Here is a 17876-nt window from a genome sequence, read left to right as displayed (position 1 = left end):
CTATCTGGTGGCCCAGATTCCCTTTGAGTGGGGAGGGGTTGCGGGTCCTCTTCGAGTTGCGGTAAGCCCTGCCATGCCGGTCGACTGTCTGTTGGGAAATGACCTTGAACATACGGCCTGGAAGGAGGTCGAGTACAGGGCTCATAAGGAGATGTTGGGGTCGCCTGAGTGGACTTGTGCCAACACGCGGTCCGTGACTGCCCAGAGGGGGAGTTCACAGAGGTTGAAGCCTGGGACAAAGGCCCAACCAGCTGCCAAAAAGGGTAAACGGGGACAGGGGAAGCCTGCCCGGGCATCTGCACCTCGTAAGATGGATGGGGCAACTGAGGTGGCCCCAGAGTCCACAGAGGGGGATGTGACTTCCCTGGAGGGCTTACCTACAGAATGGCAGGTGGAGGGAGGACCTACCAGGGAGGAGTTTTGTCGGGCCCAGAAGGAGTGCCCCACCCTTGAGGGCTTACGGCGGCAGGCCGAAGCCCAGGCAGCGTGTAACGATTCGGGGAACTTCCACATATATTGGGAAGATGGTCTCCTCTATAGCGAACCCAAGGCTCCGGTGCATGGATCATCCCGGGCCTTGGTGGTTCCCCAGCGTTACCGAGCCTTCCTTTTGGAATTGGCTCACGAGATACCCTTGGCAGGACACTTGGGACAGGACAAGACTTTTGCTTGGCTTGTCCCTCACTTCTACTGGCCTCAGATGAGGATTACGTCCGACACTTTTTGTAGGACCTGTGTCACCTGCCAAGCTAGTGGGAAAACAGGGGTGAAGCTGAAGGCACCCCTGGAACCACTGCTTGTCGTTGGCACCCCCTTTGAAAGGGTGGGCATCGACATTGTTGGGCCATTGGATCCACCAACTTCTGCCGGTCACAGGTTTATCCTGGTGGATCATGCCACCCGATACCCAGAGGCTATTCCTCTGAGGACCATTACTGCACCTGCGGTGGCACGGGCCCTGATGGGGATTTTCACCCAGATGGGTTTCCCCAAGGAAGTTGTGTCCGATAGAGGTGCTAACTTCATGTCGGCATACACGCGGGCTATGTGGAAGGAGTGTGGAGTCACCTATCGGTTCTCCACCCCTTATCACCCTCAGACCAATGGTCTGGTGGAGAGGTTTAATAAAACCTTCAAGGGCATGATCAGGAGTCTGCCCGAGAGCCTGCGGAGGAAATGGGACGTCCTCCTGCCTTGTTTGCTGTTCTCCTACAGGGAGGTACGGCAGAAGGGAGTGGGCTTCAGCCCCTTCGAGCTGTTGTATGGGCACCCTGTTCGAGGACCCCTCAGCCTGGTGAAGGATGGATGGGAAAAGACTACCAGAAAACTTCCCCCGGATGTGGTGAGCTACATGCTGGCCTTTCGTAGCCAAATGGCTAGGTTGTGGAAGCAAGCTTCCGAAAACCTAAAAGCCAGCCAGACGGTCATGAAGGAATGGTATGACCGAAATGCTCACCCGGTGGAGCTGGAGCCTGGCCAGAAGGTGTGGGTCATGGAGCCTGGAGAGCTTAGCGCCCTACAGGATCGCTGGTCAGGCCCCTTTGAGGTGATTGAGAAGAAGGGCAAGGTCACCTATGTGGTGGATCTTAAGACCCCCAGGCAGCCCCATCGGGTGCTCCATGTCAACCGCCTCAAGCCCCACCAAGAGAGATCAGAGGTCACTTTGATGATGGTGACTGACGGGTCAGAGGAAGAGGAAAGTGAACCTCTCCCTGATCTTTTCGCGTGCCAACAGAAGGATGGGTCGGTAGAGGGAGTGATCCTCTCACCATCTCTAATTCCTGAACAGCGGAGAGACTGCCGCCAGGTTCTGGAGCAGTACGCTTCACTGTTCTCACTTATCCCGGGAAGGACTCATCTGTGTACCCATGATGTGGACACAGGGGACAGCCCACCTGTGAAGTCCAAGTCCTACCGCTTGTCGGATAAGGTGAAGGCTAGCATCCATGGTGAAGTCACTAAGATGCTGGAGCTGGGAGTAATTGAACCTTCAAGCAGTCCCTGGTTCAGTCCGGTGGTACTGGTACCCAAAGCTGCCCCGCCGGGCACTACCCCAGAACTCAGGTTCTGTGTGGATTACAGGGGACTGAACTCTGTGACGAAGACCGATGCTTATTCTATCCCGAGGGCGGATGAGCTCATTGACCGGTTGGGAGCTGCCCAATATCGGAGTACCTTCGACCTTACATCCGGGTACTGGCAGATCTCCCTGACAGATGGAGCAAAGGAAAGGTCAGCCTTCTCCACACCTGAGGGTCACTACCAGTTCTGCGTGATGCCCTTTGGGCTCAAGAACGCCCCTGCCACTTTTCAGCGGCTGGTGAACCAGGTCCTCTCCGGGATGGAGGCTTTCTCGGCTGCTTACCTGGATGACATCGCCGTCTTCAGCAGCAGCTGGGAGGACCATTTGTGTCACCTTCAGGCTGTCCTTCAGGCCCTGCAGCAGGCGGGTCTGACGATCAAGGCCAGTAAGTGCCAGATCGGGCAGGGGTCGGTAGTGTACCTCGGTCACTTGGTGGGTCGGAGCAAGGTGCAACCCCTCCAGGCCAAGATTGAAACCATCATGGCCTGGGAACCCCCCAAGACTCAGACGGAGGTCCGAGCCTTTTTGGGCCTCACCGGTTACTACCGACGCTTCGTCAAGGGGTATGGTACTATCGTGGCTCCCTTGACTGAGCTTACATCAAAGAAGCACCCTCGACGGGTAATCTGGACCGAGGTGTGTCAACGAGCCTTTGACACCCTGAAACAAGCAATGTGTGCGGCGCCTGTCCTCAGGGCACCTGACTTCTCCAAAGAGTTCATCGTCCAAACGGATGCGTCGGAGCATGGCATCGGGGCAGTGCAGTCGCAGCTCAATGAAGAGGGTCTGGAACAACCTGTGGTTTTCCTATCCAGGAGACTACTCCCCCGGGAACAGAGGTGGAGTGCGATTGAACGGGAGGCTTTTGCGGTGGTGTGGGCTCTGAAGAAGTTGCGGCCATTCCTGTTTGGCTCGCACTTCCTGGTTCAGACCAACCATCGGCCCCTCAGGTGGCTGATGCAAATGAGGGGCGAAAACCCTAAGTTGTTGAGGTGGTCCATCTCCCTGCAGGGAATGGACTTTAGGGTGGAACATCGCCCAGGAGTGGACCACACCAATGCTGATGGTCTCTCCAGGTATTTCCGCCTTAGTGAGGAGAACTCCCAGGGGATTGGGTAGCTCTCCCCACTTTCAGCAGGGGGGGGGGGGGGACACACGTGTTAGACCTACCAGTCCTTTGGCTGTCCCCTCCTCATTTTTCTTCCTTTACCCTCTAATTTTTCTGTCCACTAGTTTTTTTTTTGGTGTTGACTTAGAGGTTCTGGGTGCCACATTATCACTAATTGATGGTGTGGCGCAAGGTGCTTCCCTAAAATGGAGGGAGAGAGAGAGCTCCTCCACAAAATGGTGGCCTAAACTGTCACCTCAAAACCTGGGCCATAGGCTGGCATGAGGAGTTCCAGAACCTTCTGGACCATTCTGGACAGTTAGGGCCCAGGCTATATATAGAGGTGAGGGGCGACGGCCATTTTGTGTGACGTGAGGTAGTCAGGAGTAAGGCACCTGAGTGGGGAGGTAGGAGCGCAGGAGGGGGGAACTGACTGTTCTTAGGGCCTGCTTTTTCTCCCCCTTCGGTTAACACTACCCCCTACCTTGTGACCTAGCCCTGCCTTTAGCCTCTGACCCTGGGATCACGTTAATCGTCTTGTGCTCCCCGCCTGGCCAGGACTCCTGAAGAGAACAGGGGGAGAGAGTGACCGTCCACCATTGCCCTGACTTTGCCTGTAACCACCCTATCTTGGTCTGCCCCTGGCGTGTGGCTTGCCGCTTCCCAGCCTGCCCACCCCGAGCTGGGGCATACCTGTGAGAGTAGGGGGCGCTGGGCGCTAAACTGATCATCACCCCTCAAATTGTAGGCCTACCCTTAATTTCCACCCCCCCCCCCCGTTGAGGGGGTCCTGAAAGAACTCACCACTGTGGCCTGGGGGCCAGAAAGATTGCCCCTGTTATCGCTGGGGCCCGCGGAGAAGCCCGGGGCCCCGTCGCTGACGTCACAGCCGAGTTTACGCGGCCCCCAGGGTTGAGGAGGCCGCCAGAGTTCAGGGAAGGCCTCGTTAGGCCGAGCGATCTATTCGAGGCCGCGTAGGCCCAAAGCCAGTGACTCCTGTCACCTGACGGGGGGCGGACTGCCAAACACCGCCCCCGCTGCTTCACCACTCACTGACTGGGCCGCGCCCCCGCAGACCGCACTGTCATTGGCGGCTGTGGGCATGCCCTGGCCGCGGTGCATCGACAGTGGGAGGCCTCGAGAGGCGCGATCGACCCGGACCTCGCCGGGAATCCTGCACGGCTGGCGGAGGGGGCACTGAGGATCGTGGTCCCAGTCTGGCTGAGGATCTTCGCAAGGGCCGGTAAGGCCGAAGCTTGAGGTAAACCCCGGGGAGGAGGGCGGGAGGCCTGGGAGAGGCCCAGTACACGCCCCTCCCCCTGGGAATTCGATCGTTGGGCCCGCTTGGCCCTGCAACTACCCTGGAGTGGGAAATTGGCCAATCCATGGCCCCCTGAACTTGTGCCTAATGAAATACTAAACGTTGGCTCCTCATAATTGAAAGTAACTGCCTCCCCGGATAAGAGGAGTCCCTCAGGGAGGTATTAGGATCATTGATCAGCGCTTGGACCCCCTGATTAAAAGCCATAATTGAAGCGCTGTGTTCACTGGGAATGTCTAAAGCTCCAAAGGAAATCGTATGGCGCCTCAATGTTATTTAATGACTCTATTTAAAGTGCTAAGAAACGGCTATGTGCAGTGCTATATTTAATGACTGTTTAACGCACTATAAAAATTTGCTGTGTTGTGTTTGACCACCAGGTGGCGCGCTTGAACTCATACCAGATCTAAGGTATTTTAGCACTGCCAATTTAAACACACTGAAAAGTTTTGACCCTAATGTGATGTAAAAGAAAACCGATTGTTTTCCCCTGAAATAAAAGAAAAACATGATAAGAGGATAAGATAAAGCTTATCTAACTATTTTCTAACTCCATGGTGTAGTGTCGTTTTTAGTGGTGGTACGCTGGAGTGCTGTGGTGAGTGTGATGCAAGCACGACATGTTACCTGGAATGAGGCCTTTCCACCCGAGCCAAGCTACCATAGGTCTTGAGGTCCAACAGAAATGTCAGTTAAATCATACCGTTTTGAATTAACAAAACCATCAGATATCGTTATCTCAAGTAAGTATAACTCAACCCTAAAGTAACTATAACTCGTGCCTTCGCCATGCACTGCCAATTAACGCACATATTTCACCACCCATGACATGTTTTATGACATCATTGATAAACTCTGCAACATCTGAAATTACATCACTGATGTCAACACTGTGTATAGCGGGGGGTATTTCAAACACCACACTAGATTACAAATTTGTCTCAGCATAAATGGATTTTGTGGAGGGGGCCTAGTAGCAAGGATGGCATCCACCACTTCAAGCGGCAGTCAACTGCCACTGCTTAATGTCCATGCATGTAGCTGTAGATTCAGTTGGAGGACCCTGCCCTGTTGCAGAGACAGGAAGTCCTTGTGATGTGGCAGCCTGATCGAAGGACAGATGCTCATGCCCAGGACTTCCAGGTACCACACTCTCCCGGCCTAATCCAGGGTTACTAGAATGACCTGGGCCTAGTTATTCCTGATCTTCTTCAGAACTAGGGGGAGGGGAGAGAGAGGAAGGAAGTACAGGAGTCCCTTGGTCCATTCCAACCAGAATGCATGATATAACTAGTGTCCTTGTGAAACCCCAATGTGCAGAATTGTTGACATTTCGCAGTCTTGAAGTTGATGAAAACATCTAGCCAGGGCTCACCCCACTGTTGGAGGGTGAGCTGTGACACCTCCGGATGCAGACACCATTTATAATCTGCCAGACTACTTCTGCTCCATTTGTCCACTCTGGCATTGAGGGACCCTGCCAGGTGTTAGGCATTCAGGAAGATGCCCTGGAGTACCAACCACATTCAGAGATACAAAGCATCCTGGCACAAGACTCAGGATGCCACTACACCTTGTTGCAGTACCACATGGTGGTGGTGTTGTCCATGAAAACTTGCACCAGCCACCACTTGATGGGCAGCAGGAATGGCCTTCAGAGCCAGATGAATGGTCCACAGCTCCAGCAGAGTGCACCCAGCAACATGTCCATCACCGCTGTAAGCTCTAGGTGGGGAAGGGAGAGGGACCTACTGCTGTACCAATTGCATTCAATCATCCACCACAGCAGGTTTCTAGCTCTCTGCTCCAATACCTGGATGGTGTATGAAACACTCCCTTGATGCTGGGGCCTTCGGATATTCAAAGTCAATTGTAGACTATGAATGTGCCACCTGGCCTAGTTGATGAGGAGGATGAATGAGGCCAAGAAACCTTAGAGTCACTCTCTTCGTGATACAGGACCAAGCCTGAACCATCTGGATCATAAACCGAATGTGTTGGACGCACTGCAGCGGAGGAAAATGAATGGAAGACTGAAGGAATCAGGTGGGACTTCAGTTTGTTTAGTGAACCTCATCGATGTTGGGAATTGACAGCAACAAACCAGCTTTTAGCAGTCAGTTCTTGATGTATGGGGGAAAAAAAGACTCCAGCCCTCCGAAGATGGGCAGGGAGTACTGCCATGACTTTCATGAACACCTGAGGGACACTGCTAGGAGTACGGAACACTCAAAATGCTCCTGGCTTAACTTGGACCGCAGCTAACCTCTGTGGGACTGTGGCACAGGTATATGAAAATACAGTTCCTGCAAATTCAAGGACACCAGCCAGTCGCTTGAGTCCAGAACATGAGAATTCTGAATTTCTCCTTCAGCAGGAAGGCATTCAAATGTCGATGGTCCATGATAGGGCTGAGGCACTGCCCTTTTTCAGGATGAGGAATTAGCAGGAGTAATAACCCCTACCTTTTTCTGTTTCCATTAGAGAGCAACCTGTGTCCCTCCTGTAGTAGGATTAACAGATGATCCTTCAAAATGTATTCTGGTGTGAGATTTAGAGGGAGCAGAGGAGAAAAAGGAGCTGCACAGCCTTTCTGAACAGGCTGCAACACCACTCTTTGGATGGGAAGGATTATCAACATGAAAGGAAATGGTGAATTTTGCCTCAACTGGTAAGGTCAAACTAAAGCAGTTTGTTGGCTGTTGTAGCAGGAGAGGAAGAGTTGGAAGACTGATGCCACTCCTGGCCCGCACGCTGCCTACTGCATCCACAACTGTGAACCCCAAAAGGACTCTGTTGTCTGCTGCATCGCCGGCTAGGAAGGCTCTCTCTATATGCCAGCACTCTGGAATAGCCTCTGAGCCAACAGAACTGATGCAGAAATCGTTTGGCAGGGATCAATAGCTCCAAAGAACTTTATGTACCTCTGTTGTATTTAAAACATTCCAAAGAAAATCTTAAAAGAGATGTGAAAAAATAATCACAGAGCAGCTCTTGATCTGCGTCGAGCTGCGCATCATGAGAAAGCTGATGTTGGAGCACCCAGGTGGTTCTATATGGCTTCAGCAAAATTACATCTGAACTGCTTCCAGTGTCAAAATAGAACCAGTGCCACCCACCGGCAAATAGCTGTGACACAAGTTTCCAGATCCAATTTAGTGCCTAGGGATAATCAACAGATGAAGACTCTGCATGTAGAAGTATCCATTAAAATGTGCTTTTGTTACATACTGCGATGGAATGCAGAGTAGGAAAGACCGCTTGACTGTAGGGTCAATTTTGGTACACGGGCGCAACTCCCTGATGGCACAAACAAGACACAAATGAGCACAACATATACCAAGAAATCGGGGGGCAGGCTGAAGGTGGACGTATGCAGCAAACCACATGGGAGGGTTCCTACATTTGCTGCCGCATCCCATCCATGGGACAGTTTACTGTTCTTGCTAACTCAAGTGTCTGCAAACTATTGCAATCTTTCCACCTCTGCAAATTACACGCGAGTAGATAAAAATTATTTTGGTGCTTTTAGTCAACTTTTAAGAAACTTTCACTGTACAAACATACATTTTGACACCAGCCTGGTTTCTGGTGTATGATGTTTAATAGAAAACATTTTTATTAAATCTGTTTATTCATTTTGAAGTGGCACATACGGTCACCTACAACCAGAGGCAGGCAAGAAAAAAGATCCCAACCAACATAGTTCCATCTGTCAACTTACCTCACTCCTCCATGAACTCAACTTATCTCATCCTACTCACTCCATCCGCATGCACAAGCATTCAGTCTATACATGCATTCATAAGGTTGTTCATGACATTTTCAATTGCAGGCATGGGTCCAAGGTGCAGCTTATCATGAGGTTTTTGAATAAATATTTGAGGGTAAAAAAGTTACCCCTGTAAATTGTCAGATCTCTTCCTTCAATATCCGGAAGAAATTCTAACATGTTGGGTGGGAGATTCACTGATCAGGTTGCAGTCCTTCAGATGACTGTCATTCGGTCTACAGGAATGGACTGTGAATGGTTCTGTTGGGTAAACAATTGCTTAGAGTTCCATAATGAGTATGCATCAAGAAACACACCAAGAGAATTATTCTGTGATTTACACGATTAGTATCTTATTCTTTTTATCTTTTTGGTACAAGCAAGGAAACCCACGAATTACACTCTCCCAAAGATCAATAAAAACCTTAACCACCCTCCAGATCAATTGTTTCATGTTGCGACTCAATTATGTAGCTCCTGAACAAATGTATTGACATTTTTTTGAAACCTTGCTTAGCGGAAAGTAAGTCCAATGTACGAGATACCATGAACATTATCCAGATGGTGGAGAACCAATCATTCAACATCTCGAACCAGTTCCTTGTTACACTGGACATCGCCTCTCTATACACAAGCATTCCACAGGACCAGGGTATGGAATGTATATGTGAAGTGTTGGATAGAAGACCTACTTTACACTGGATCCCCATGGACTTCTTGGTACACCTATTGGAAATTGCGATGACCAAGAATTACTTTGTATTTCAAAACGAATACTACTTTCAATGTGAGCAGGATTTGCCCCCAACCTGGCGAACCTCTTTATGGACAAATATGAAGATGCTCACATAATCAGTCCAGACAATCCATTTATTGACAATATCATGATGTGGAAACACTACACTACACTGGACCGGCTCAGAGCAGAACCTCATTGACTTTCGAATATCGCTGAACGGTAGATCAGACATCCAATTCACCATGGCTTACGATAAAGAAACCAATTGCTTTCCGGATCGCTTATTTAGAATGGAGGATGCCCTTCCGCCGAGCCTGAAGGAAGAATTCAACCTTCTTTCCTTCAGAAAAAAACTGAAGACATTCTTGTTTGGCATGGTAACATCTTCGGCCTAACTGGGTATTAGCGGATGGTCGGGAGGGGCATGATGTTTGTGGGGCGTCTGTTTAGCGCTTAGAGACCAGTGGTGATAAGCGCTCTATAAGAGCCATATAACATAACATAACATAACATTTACACCACTTTATTCAGGAAACCAACAGAATGTAACTCCCTTCTGAAATATAGGTTTACGAGACAATTTGCCTTATGGCCAATTTTTTAGATTAAGGCATAATTGCTTGCGCAGATTGGATTTGTTCAAGGAAACATGCACTTTAATCACCAGACAAAGACAGAGGCTATCCTAAAGGACTACTGGGTGCTGTACTGGACGCGTGAGGCCCTGTTGAAGTACAACCTAGGAACAACACTGGAGATAAGTTAGTGTGTCACAACTTTCTGCACCAGGAGCCAGGAGATTAGGAAAATTATCAAAAAATACTGTAACCTGGTGTCCTCTGAGATCAACACAGTGGAAGATCTGATCTTCGCATTCAAGAGGGTGAAAATTGTGTGAGACTATGTGGTAAATTCATATCTGAAACCACCCAAACCGGCAGACATTAGGAAACAACTGAGCTTACCACCGATAATCGGTCACTTTAAATGCAGTCAATGTAAGGCCTGCAAACTCATGGTTGAAGGCTCCTATTTCTCACACATGAGCTGCAATATCCAGTTGCCACACCACACCAACTGCAACAGCTGGAATGTAGTTTACACCATTAGATGTCCTTGTAACAAGCTATATATCGGCCAAACAATTCAGAAGGTCAAAAGCCGAATCCTGCAACACTGCAGCAGGATTCATTTCAAGTTACAAGGAGCCCCCCTAGTTGATCATTTCAACATGGGACACCAGGCGGAAAGCCTGAAATGGTGGGTAATAGAAGCTTATTAATGACAATGTACAGTCTTCGCCTGTATTATTGTGTTCATAAACTGATGTGTACCATTGTTTATGTCACTAATGTAGATCATTGTTTATGTCAGCAAAGTTTAAGGGGTACCATTGTCTTTGTCTAATACGCTTCCATAAGATCCCGAGAAAGTCTCTTAATTCATTTATTTTATTAGTCTTGACTGCATATGCAGAAATTTACAAAAGTCTGTTAAATTTGTTTTCCCTTCAGATGCCTGGGCCAACTTAGTTCCCAATGCGGATTGTTCTTTACCGTTGTTTTGTTCATGTCGCTTAAATCTAATGTGTACTATGGCCTTTATCATTGTTCAATCATTTTAAATTGGAGTCCATTTCTCCTCAGACACTGTGTAGAACTTTGTTCTAAATGCCAAGGCATTTCACTATCAATTGGGTTTCTGAAACTTTGACACAATTCACCAAAGAAAACTATTTACCTTTTAGACATAACGAGTGGTGAATATGTTTCTATATGCTAGTGGAATCTTTTCTAAAGAATCACGTGTGGGCAATGTATCCCACTTTGTCCATTCTCATTTACTGTCATAGTTGAGTAGCGTATTACCCCGCCACCGCTATGCCCTTCTGTGAAAAGAATTAGTCTTCATCACTGCATTTCCACAAGTTATTTTCTCAAGTTCTTCCGACTCTTCGAGTGCAACATACTCAGCTGTCTCCATGACAACACCACACCGTCTGGCTATGTGCACGCCACATCATGATAAGACCCGACACCTGCTGCTGCCGTTTTGATGTGCACTTCTTTAAATTCCTTCAGTCTACCTGCACGCGTCACAATCAGTTACCGATTCATGTGGTTGCAAATAAGACACGCGTGCTAATGGCTGCGTGCTCTCCCTTTCGGCTTTCTCCTTGATTTTCAGCCATTTCTGATTCCCACAGTTGTTTTAACTGATACAGATAAGACGCGTCTCTAACAATTTCAGATCTGAGGCTTAAGCCAATCTCGTTCAGCGTATGTTGTTTAAATCATTATACACACGATGACACTCGTCTTCTTGCAAGCAGCGTTCCAGCGCCTTGTTGTCCACCACTTTGATCATTCGGTTTTTAGCACTGACATCTTACGTCAATTAAGCCACATTTTCCGCATAACTGAGCTCACGGTCCTTCTACAATTCATACACCGTAGTCTACTTTAATTTCAGATCTATTGCATCTATAGCGCCTTGAGACCCGCACGGGTGAGTAGCGCGCACTATAAATGTACTGATTGATTGATTGATAAACAATGAAGATCTCCGGCAGTAACATGCCCCTGTCCTCGTGAAGGTAATACGCATGCTGTTCGATAGCGGCGCCTCGCATCACCCCACATAATTTTACCACACTAAATTGCATCACATCTGATTTTAGATTACTCTTTAGCTCACGGAATCCGGCTCCTTTCTCAAAGCACTGGTACCTGTACATTGGAAGATTCCTCATATACACCAGCGTTGTTCAAGTGTAAGGTAATCACCGTTCCCCCTTAAGCTCTTGCTCTTATCAAGCCACCCTTTTCCTTCTTAATTAGTTTCCCTTTGATTACAGTATCCAACCCGACAGTGGATTCAGTCTTTGGCTATCTCATCACATGGAAAACAATAACCACTATAATTGGTAGGTCATTTTGACCAACTTTTCTGTAATTGTTTTTCCCCCTTTTGAAACACACCTTACTCATCCTTGGAATCATTTTTGCCCATATAGGCTGTCCACACCTTTGTCCTGAAGAAGATCTGCAGTGACGTTGGTCTAGCAACACACATTCCTGGGTCGAAACATCAACACCTTATAACAATCTATGCCCTACGCTCTCCTCGCACTAAAGTAGAAAACGGACTCTGATCAGGGACTTTGAGATTATTCTGTATGGGGACTGATATTGGATTCATGCATTGTACATATTGTTTTATAATCTTTAAACTGTATATATGGTACGCACTTTACCACTTTGTCACTTCTTAATCACTTATTTACCATTAAGTCACACATTTGTTTTTTCAATGAAAAATATGTCTATGACAGCCGTGCTTGTACCAAACAGATAAAAAGAATTAGATACTTATCATGTAAATCACACAATAATTCTCTTAGTGTGTTTCTTGATACATATTCATTATGGAACATTAAGCAATTTGTTACCAGACAGAACCATTTGTAGTCCATTTCATAAACGCCCAGGTTCTGAGGGACACAGGGTTACCCCTCTACAGTCCATGTTCTGTCTTCAGGTGCTGGTGTAAAGAAGCAAATGTGCAGAGAAAGCTGTATTGTGTCTCTTAGGTGGCTGCTGATATAGAGGTGGGGCTAATGGAAAATTATCAAGTACTACATTTAAGAGGAACCGACTGGTCGAATTTCCGCCACCCTCAGGATACTATTGTGAAGAATGGCCCACCTCAACATATTCCGTCAAATTTAGCAGTTCCTCCAGCAATTGTCAGGGTTTTTTATCACCAGCCAACTTTATATCCGAATCTTTGAGCTTACTGGCGAGGGGTATATCAAAATGCAGTGACGTTGTATTGTATACTTCTATGATATACAACACCATTTAATTACCAATACGAATATACCTGTTGTAAATGTCTCATGACCATGCTTTTAATTTTAAGTATATATATATGTGCACAGCCAGTAAATGACAAGTTTACAAGAAACCTCCCACATCAGCACGGCATGATGTCTTAAAGGCACTATTGTCCATCAAAACTATACTTCTTAAATAACTGTTACCTGGATTTTTCTCAACACCTATCAAATCTGTGTTAATAGTTACCAGTATTTTTGTGATGTAAAATAACGAACAAACAGTCAAAGCAGGATGCAAATTGCAGAGTGTAATTTTTATTCAAACAGGATTATTCTCATAACAGAAACCAAGCAATATACTGTACATTATCTTGTAACTCAATAACAAAAAAAGATTTACTGCTTATTTGGCTGCATAACAATTTTGCATGTAGATTATTTTGAAAATAAAATGTATTTTAAAGCATTGTTAATTGAATCTTCTACTCTTACTGTAAATTCTAAAAATTCCCCATTCAGTAATATTTACAAGGAGGAGGAAGGAACAGTGCAAAGCACTGGAATTTGTACAAAAACATAGGTCAGCTGTTCTGAAGAATGACAGCTCATGGAACCAAACTGATTCCAACTCTAGAAAAGATGTCACAGTGCAAACAAAACAGTTAAGGGATGCGGATGTCACCGGGGTACCACTGCCCGATGAGTGGGCCTACTGGAGGAACTCTCAGTAATGTGTCAACACTACATTTCAACACTTGGATGATGAACTAAATGTAACCTGGACATGCGTTGATTGACAAACGGAGATGCATATTGAACTGTAAAAACAAAGCAAAGATTAATGAATTGACCAGGATCATATGGACTTCGAATGCAAAGATGCGCATACACACCAAAGGCGTGACTTGTTATAATTCACCATGTGGCACAGGGTCTTTCAAAAGAACAGTTAATGATAACTAAACTAATTTTGAAGGCATGTCTGTGATAGGACTACATTTAAATATTTGATGGACTTTCGCTCAACACAATGGCCAGCTTTAAAAATGCAAACTGTTTACAGGCGCTTGTTTCAGGTTTCATGCAATAACACCAATGCTAAGGACTGCCTAACAGAAGAACGTCTTGAGAATTTTGCTCAACATGAATATTGCACAAAAAGGATCCAGTAAAGGACTTAACTCATGTATTCACCGGTGATGAGAAAATACATCTAAGCAAAAAGGAAAAGTGTCAAAAATGTTTGACATTGTTATGGGTGACACACTCATTACCCTTTCTTGATAGCTTGTTGCAGTTAATTCATAAAATGTCAAATGGGCTATGAATTAAATCACACTCTAAATGTGTAAAACCAATATTTCCATACTTTTGTTTTGAAGACAATGCCATTTCAGGCTTTTGATGAATTAAATAATTTTAAGAGATCCCTGACACAGTTGTACATCAAAGGCAATGGCATAATTCAGTTTAAAGAGCTAATATAGAACTTCATTCTGAGCTTAGTATTGTGCAAATTTCTTGTCTCAAAGCAGCGATTCACAACATATCAACTGTATTACATAACTAAAGTGCGTCCCCAAGTTGAACAAAAATTAGAAATGGCATCACTGTTCACTGGTAAGAGTCTTTCTTTTACGATCAAAGTCACGTATCACTGGAAGCCTCCAGGAGATAGAAGAACTTTGTGAAAGAGTAACACAAAGCAAACTGACTTTCCTGCACCAACTTCCAAGTGTCTTATTTCATATTTAGATAAATCTTACAAGGCGTCCTTCTTCCTCATTCATTAAAGCCGCAAACCAAAAATATCAAATGACTGAATTTGTAAGGGAAAAGACTAATTTGTAAAAAGGCCCAAGACTACTTTATATAAATATAAACAGTCAAAGTAGCCAAAAGCAGCGTGAACCGATGCAAAAGTCAATTTTTCAGAGATACACTTTGGAATGACGCCACTTATAAAAAAAACAAAGACAAGTAGGAGGATTTTCCGCTGGCCTAAAGAGAATTTTGGATCTCACATTCCATACAAAGAACATAGAATCTCAAGGGAAGGGAACGAAGTAAAATTATTATACTGATGGCTCCCAGCTGACCTCTTCTGGCTGCCAAGGCACAGTGCATACCCAAAATGAATGGCTATTTTGACTTGGGAGAGCCAATTTCAGATCTCCTAATGTAGGAAACATGACAATTCATCGCTTCCAAATTTAGACAAGTCTCATTAAGTACCACGGGGACAGCTAAATAAAAAAAGATTCTTGTGCCATAATCATCTGGAATCTCAATTTATACCTATATTTAAACAACTTACCTAAGACCACCACATCACAAACAGAACATGAATAGGCTGAGACCTTGAGCTGCTGCCCAGAGTATAGGCAATTATCTACGGTCCAAAATGAAATTAATTTGAATACAGTTGAAAATAATGGCAGACCTTACACAACCAAATTACATAAGTTATTTTTACTAATTGCTTCACAGTGCAATTCTTGTTGAAGTTCAGTTTTAGACACACTACATTTGGTGAGGGGCAAGTAGCAGATCCCATATTCTACATTCATCTTCTGAATGCACTTCTTCCTGAATAAGACCATAAACAAGCTTTGGTTTGGATGATCGCTTTCCTGTTCATCTGTAACTACCTACCTGAGCCTAGTGTTGTGCATGCATGCCATGCGTGTACACACATCTTCAGCATGTTGCCATATGTTTTAAGAGAACACCAAAGTCTTCTAACTCTTCTCCAGAATCCAAAGGTTTTGCCTTTGAAGTAAATAGTTGTTACTTTTCTATTAGAGCAATAAAACATAGAAACAGTGTCTGTAAACACAAAAATCTGCTCAACTATAAAAAACTCTATTAGGTTTAGGTGGTGGAAAAAAACTTCACATGTGTAGGAAAAAAGAAAAGAACACAAAGAATGTACTTTTATATTAAAGATGGGTAAAGCAAAAACCACCAGTTTAATTCCTGCCAAGGTAATAAATGGACCATTCTACAGCAACTTTCTTGGTGAATGATAGTCTACTCAAATGAAAGAAAAAATATTCAGCAGGACACGGACCAAGATCCACCTTTCCTTTTGCCCTTTGTTTCAGGTGAGGGATACATACCCAGCTACTTAGCGGACAATATGATTTAAGAGCAATAGTACCTTTATCAAATTTCTCCGTATTCAAAATAGGAAGTCTGTTTTAACTGGACACCTGCCACCAGAATACTATTTGCTCAGACCCACTTCCCTTCTTCACTGGCACCAACATATAAGAGCAGGAGTTTATCTTACCAAACAGGGCCGTATTAACAAAAAAAGACTATGAACGCCTTTGCATAGGAAAAAATGTGTTTCAGACAAACACGCAGCAAGTATGAGAGCTCACAACATTGCACACATTTGTTTTGCTATTTCCTGTATTTTATAGCAATTGACAGCTGCAGATAAGAACTAAAACTTTTCTTAAATTAGGTTTTTGGAAAATGGTAAATAAAAATGGCATTTTAATATGAAGACGGGCTTCACAAGCAGGCCAAGTATAAATATCTCAAAGCAGCTTTTGTGTTGTGAATGAAGCAATAGTCTCCAGTAATGTTACTTGACATGAATTATATTCTGGTGACATATGCAGTTTACTAGAAACTGGCCAGTTCATATTAACAAAAAGTAAAAGAAATGCAAGGCACTACAGAATAGAAGAATCAAGACTTATCTTCATTAGGTAAAGGGCAGTAGGCTTGAGGCAAGGTTGAGAGCAACTCCAAGACTACTGAAAATGGACAAAGTTCTTACAGCTGCCCAAAAATACATCTGGTGGGGAAACCCAGAGATACAGTGTATAGTCTTACATTGTCAGGCTGTACCATAGCAGATCTTGTGCAAGACTGAATATCAAATTATTGTCCCTGGATCTGCAAATAGTGTACTGCAGTTGCACTCACAGTCATAAATCCTCGCGTATAGTACTCCACTGTGCCACTATCGCCCACAGGCTAAATCAGCTGCAAGCAACACAGCCTCCTCTTTTTCTACCATGAAAATATCAATGAATCAAAAACAAAATCATTGACATCATCCAAGAAGCAGCTGCTTCCATATACCCTCCCCTCCACAACCTTGCATGAAACCATAATTTCACAATAAATAAATATGTAGCCCCGGTACAAACATATACACACGTGCACACAGAAAAGGTACTTTTTGCCCTGAGCCAACTAGATTCCTTAATAGTGCAAACCATGTTGCAGCAATGTCTGGTGCCACTCCTGCTTTTGCAAAAGCAACAGAGCAATAGTCCACGAGTGCTCAAGACTTGGCCAGCTGCACACTGCAGGTGTTGTGCTTGCTACAGTACTCTCTCTAATATCACCAGGTTCCTCTCCATCCACTGGATATTGAGCTGGATTGTTTCAATGGCTTCCTTAACACAGTTAAGTTCATAGCTCTTCCCCTTGGTGGAGGCAAAGAACGACTGGACCTAGGAAATAAAGACATAATCGGGTTAGAAGTAAATGAACTGAAAGCCCTCTACAAACATGGAAGCATTTGGCAGCATTTTTGGCAGGATAACAGAGCACAGGTTGCCTGAGTTAAAGTACAGGTCTACCTTATACAATGTGCCATTTTAGCAAAAGAGCTACTTACCAGTTATAATGTCATCTACAAAAGAACCTTGCAGCTGAGGGTTTAGCTCAGTCTTTAAAATGGAATATAGAAGAAAGCGTAACTAGAAACAAGAAAACACCTGAACACGGAAAATATGTGAATCAGATATGCTTCCATTTGGCTCAAGTAGAAAAGTCTCAATAATATGCACTTGCAGGACCGCTCCAGTCAGACCTGACGGCGGACTACAAAGCAACCAAATTCAACCCTACTTTGAATTGCCCACAAGCCATGTTATACATCTCCTGGGTGTCCAAACGGAGCTGAGGGAACAGCCCGGATGAAGACCTTATGAAAAGATTGAAACGCGTCAGCTCAATATCTGAGGAGTGCAGGATCATCA

General features: G+C 45.2%; 1 protein-coding gene across 1 annotated transcript in view; it reads right to left on the bottom strand.

The window, feature by feature from the left end:
* Positions 1 to 13163: 13163 nt before the first annotated feature.
* Positions 13164 to 17876, bottom strand: part of LNPEP (leucyl and cystinyl aminopeptidase) — a 393213-nt gene continuing 388500 nt past the window's right edge. Inside the window, exon 18 of the mRNA XM_085632534.1 lies at positions 13164 to 17345. Coding sequence (XP_085488660.1) covers positions 17214 to 17345 — 132 coding nt within the window. The 3' untranslated portion in view covers positions 13164 to 17213. The remainder of the gene's footprint in view (positions 17346 to 17876) is intronic.

Source organism: Triturus cristatus, chromosome 2_1 (assembly GCF_964204655.1).
Source record: "Triturus cristatus chromosome 2_1, aTriCri1.1, whole genome shotgun sequence".
Lineage (NCBI taxonomy): Eukaryota > Metazoa > Chordata > Amphibia > Caudata > Salamandridae > Triturus > Triturus cristatus.
This window is presented reverse-complemented; position numbering and strand designations above follow the sequence as displayed.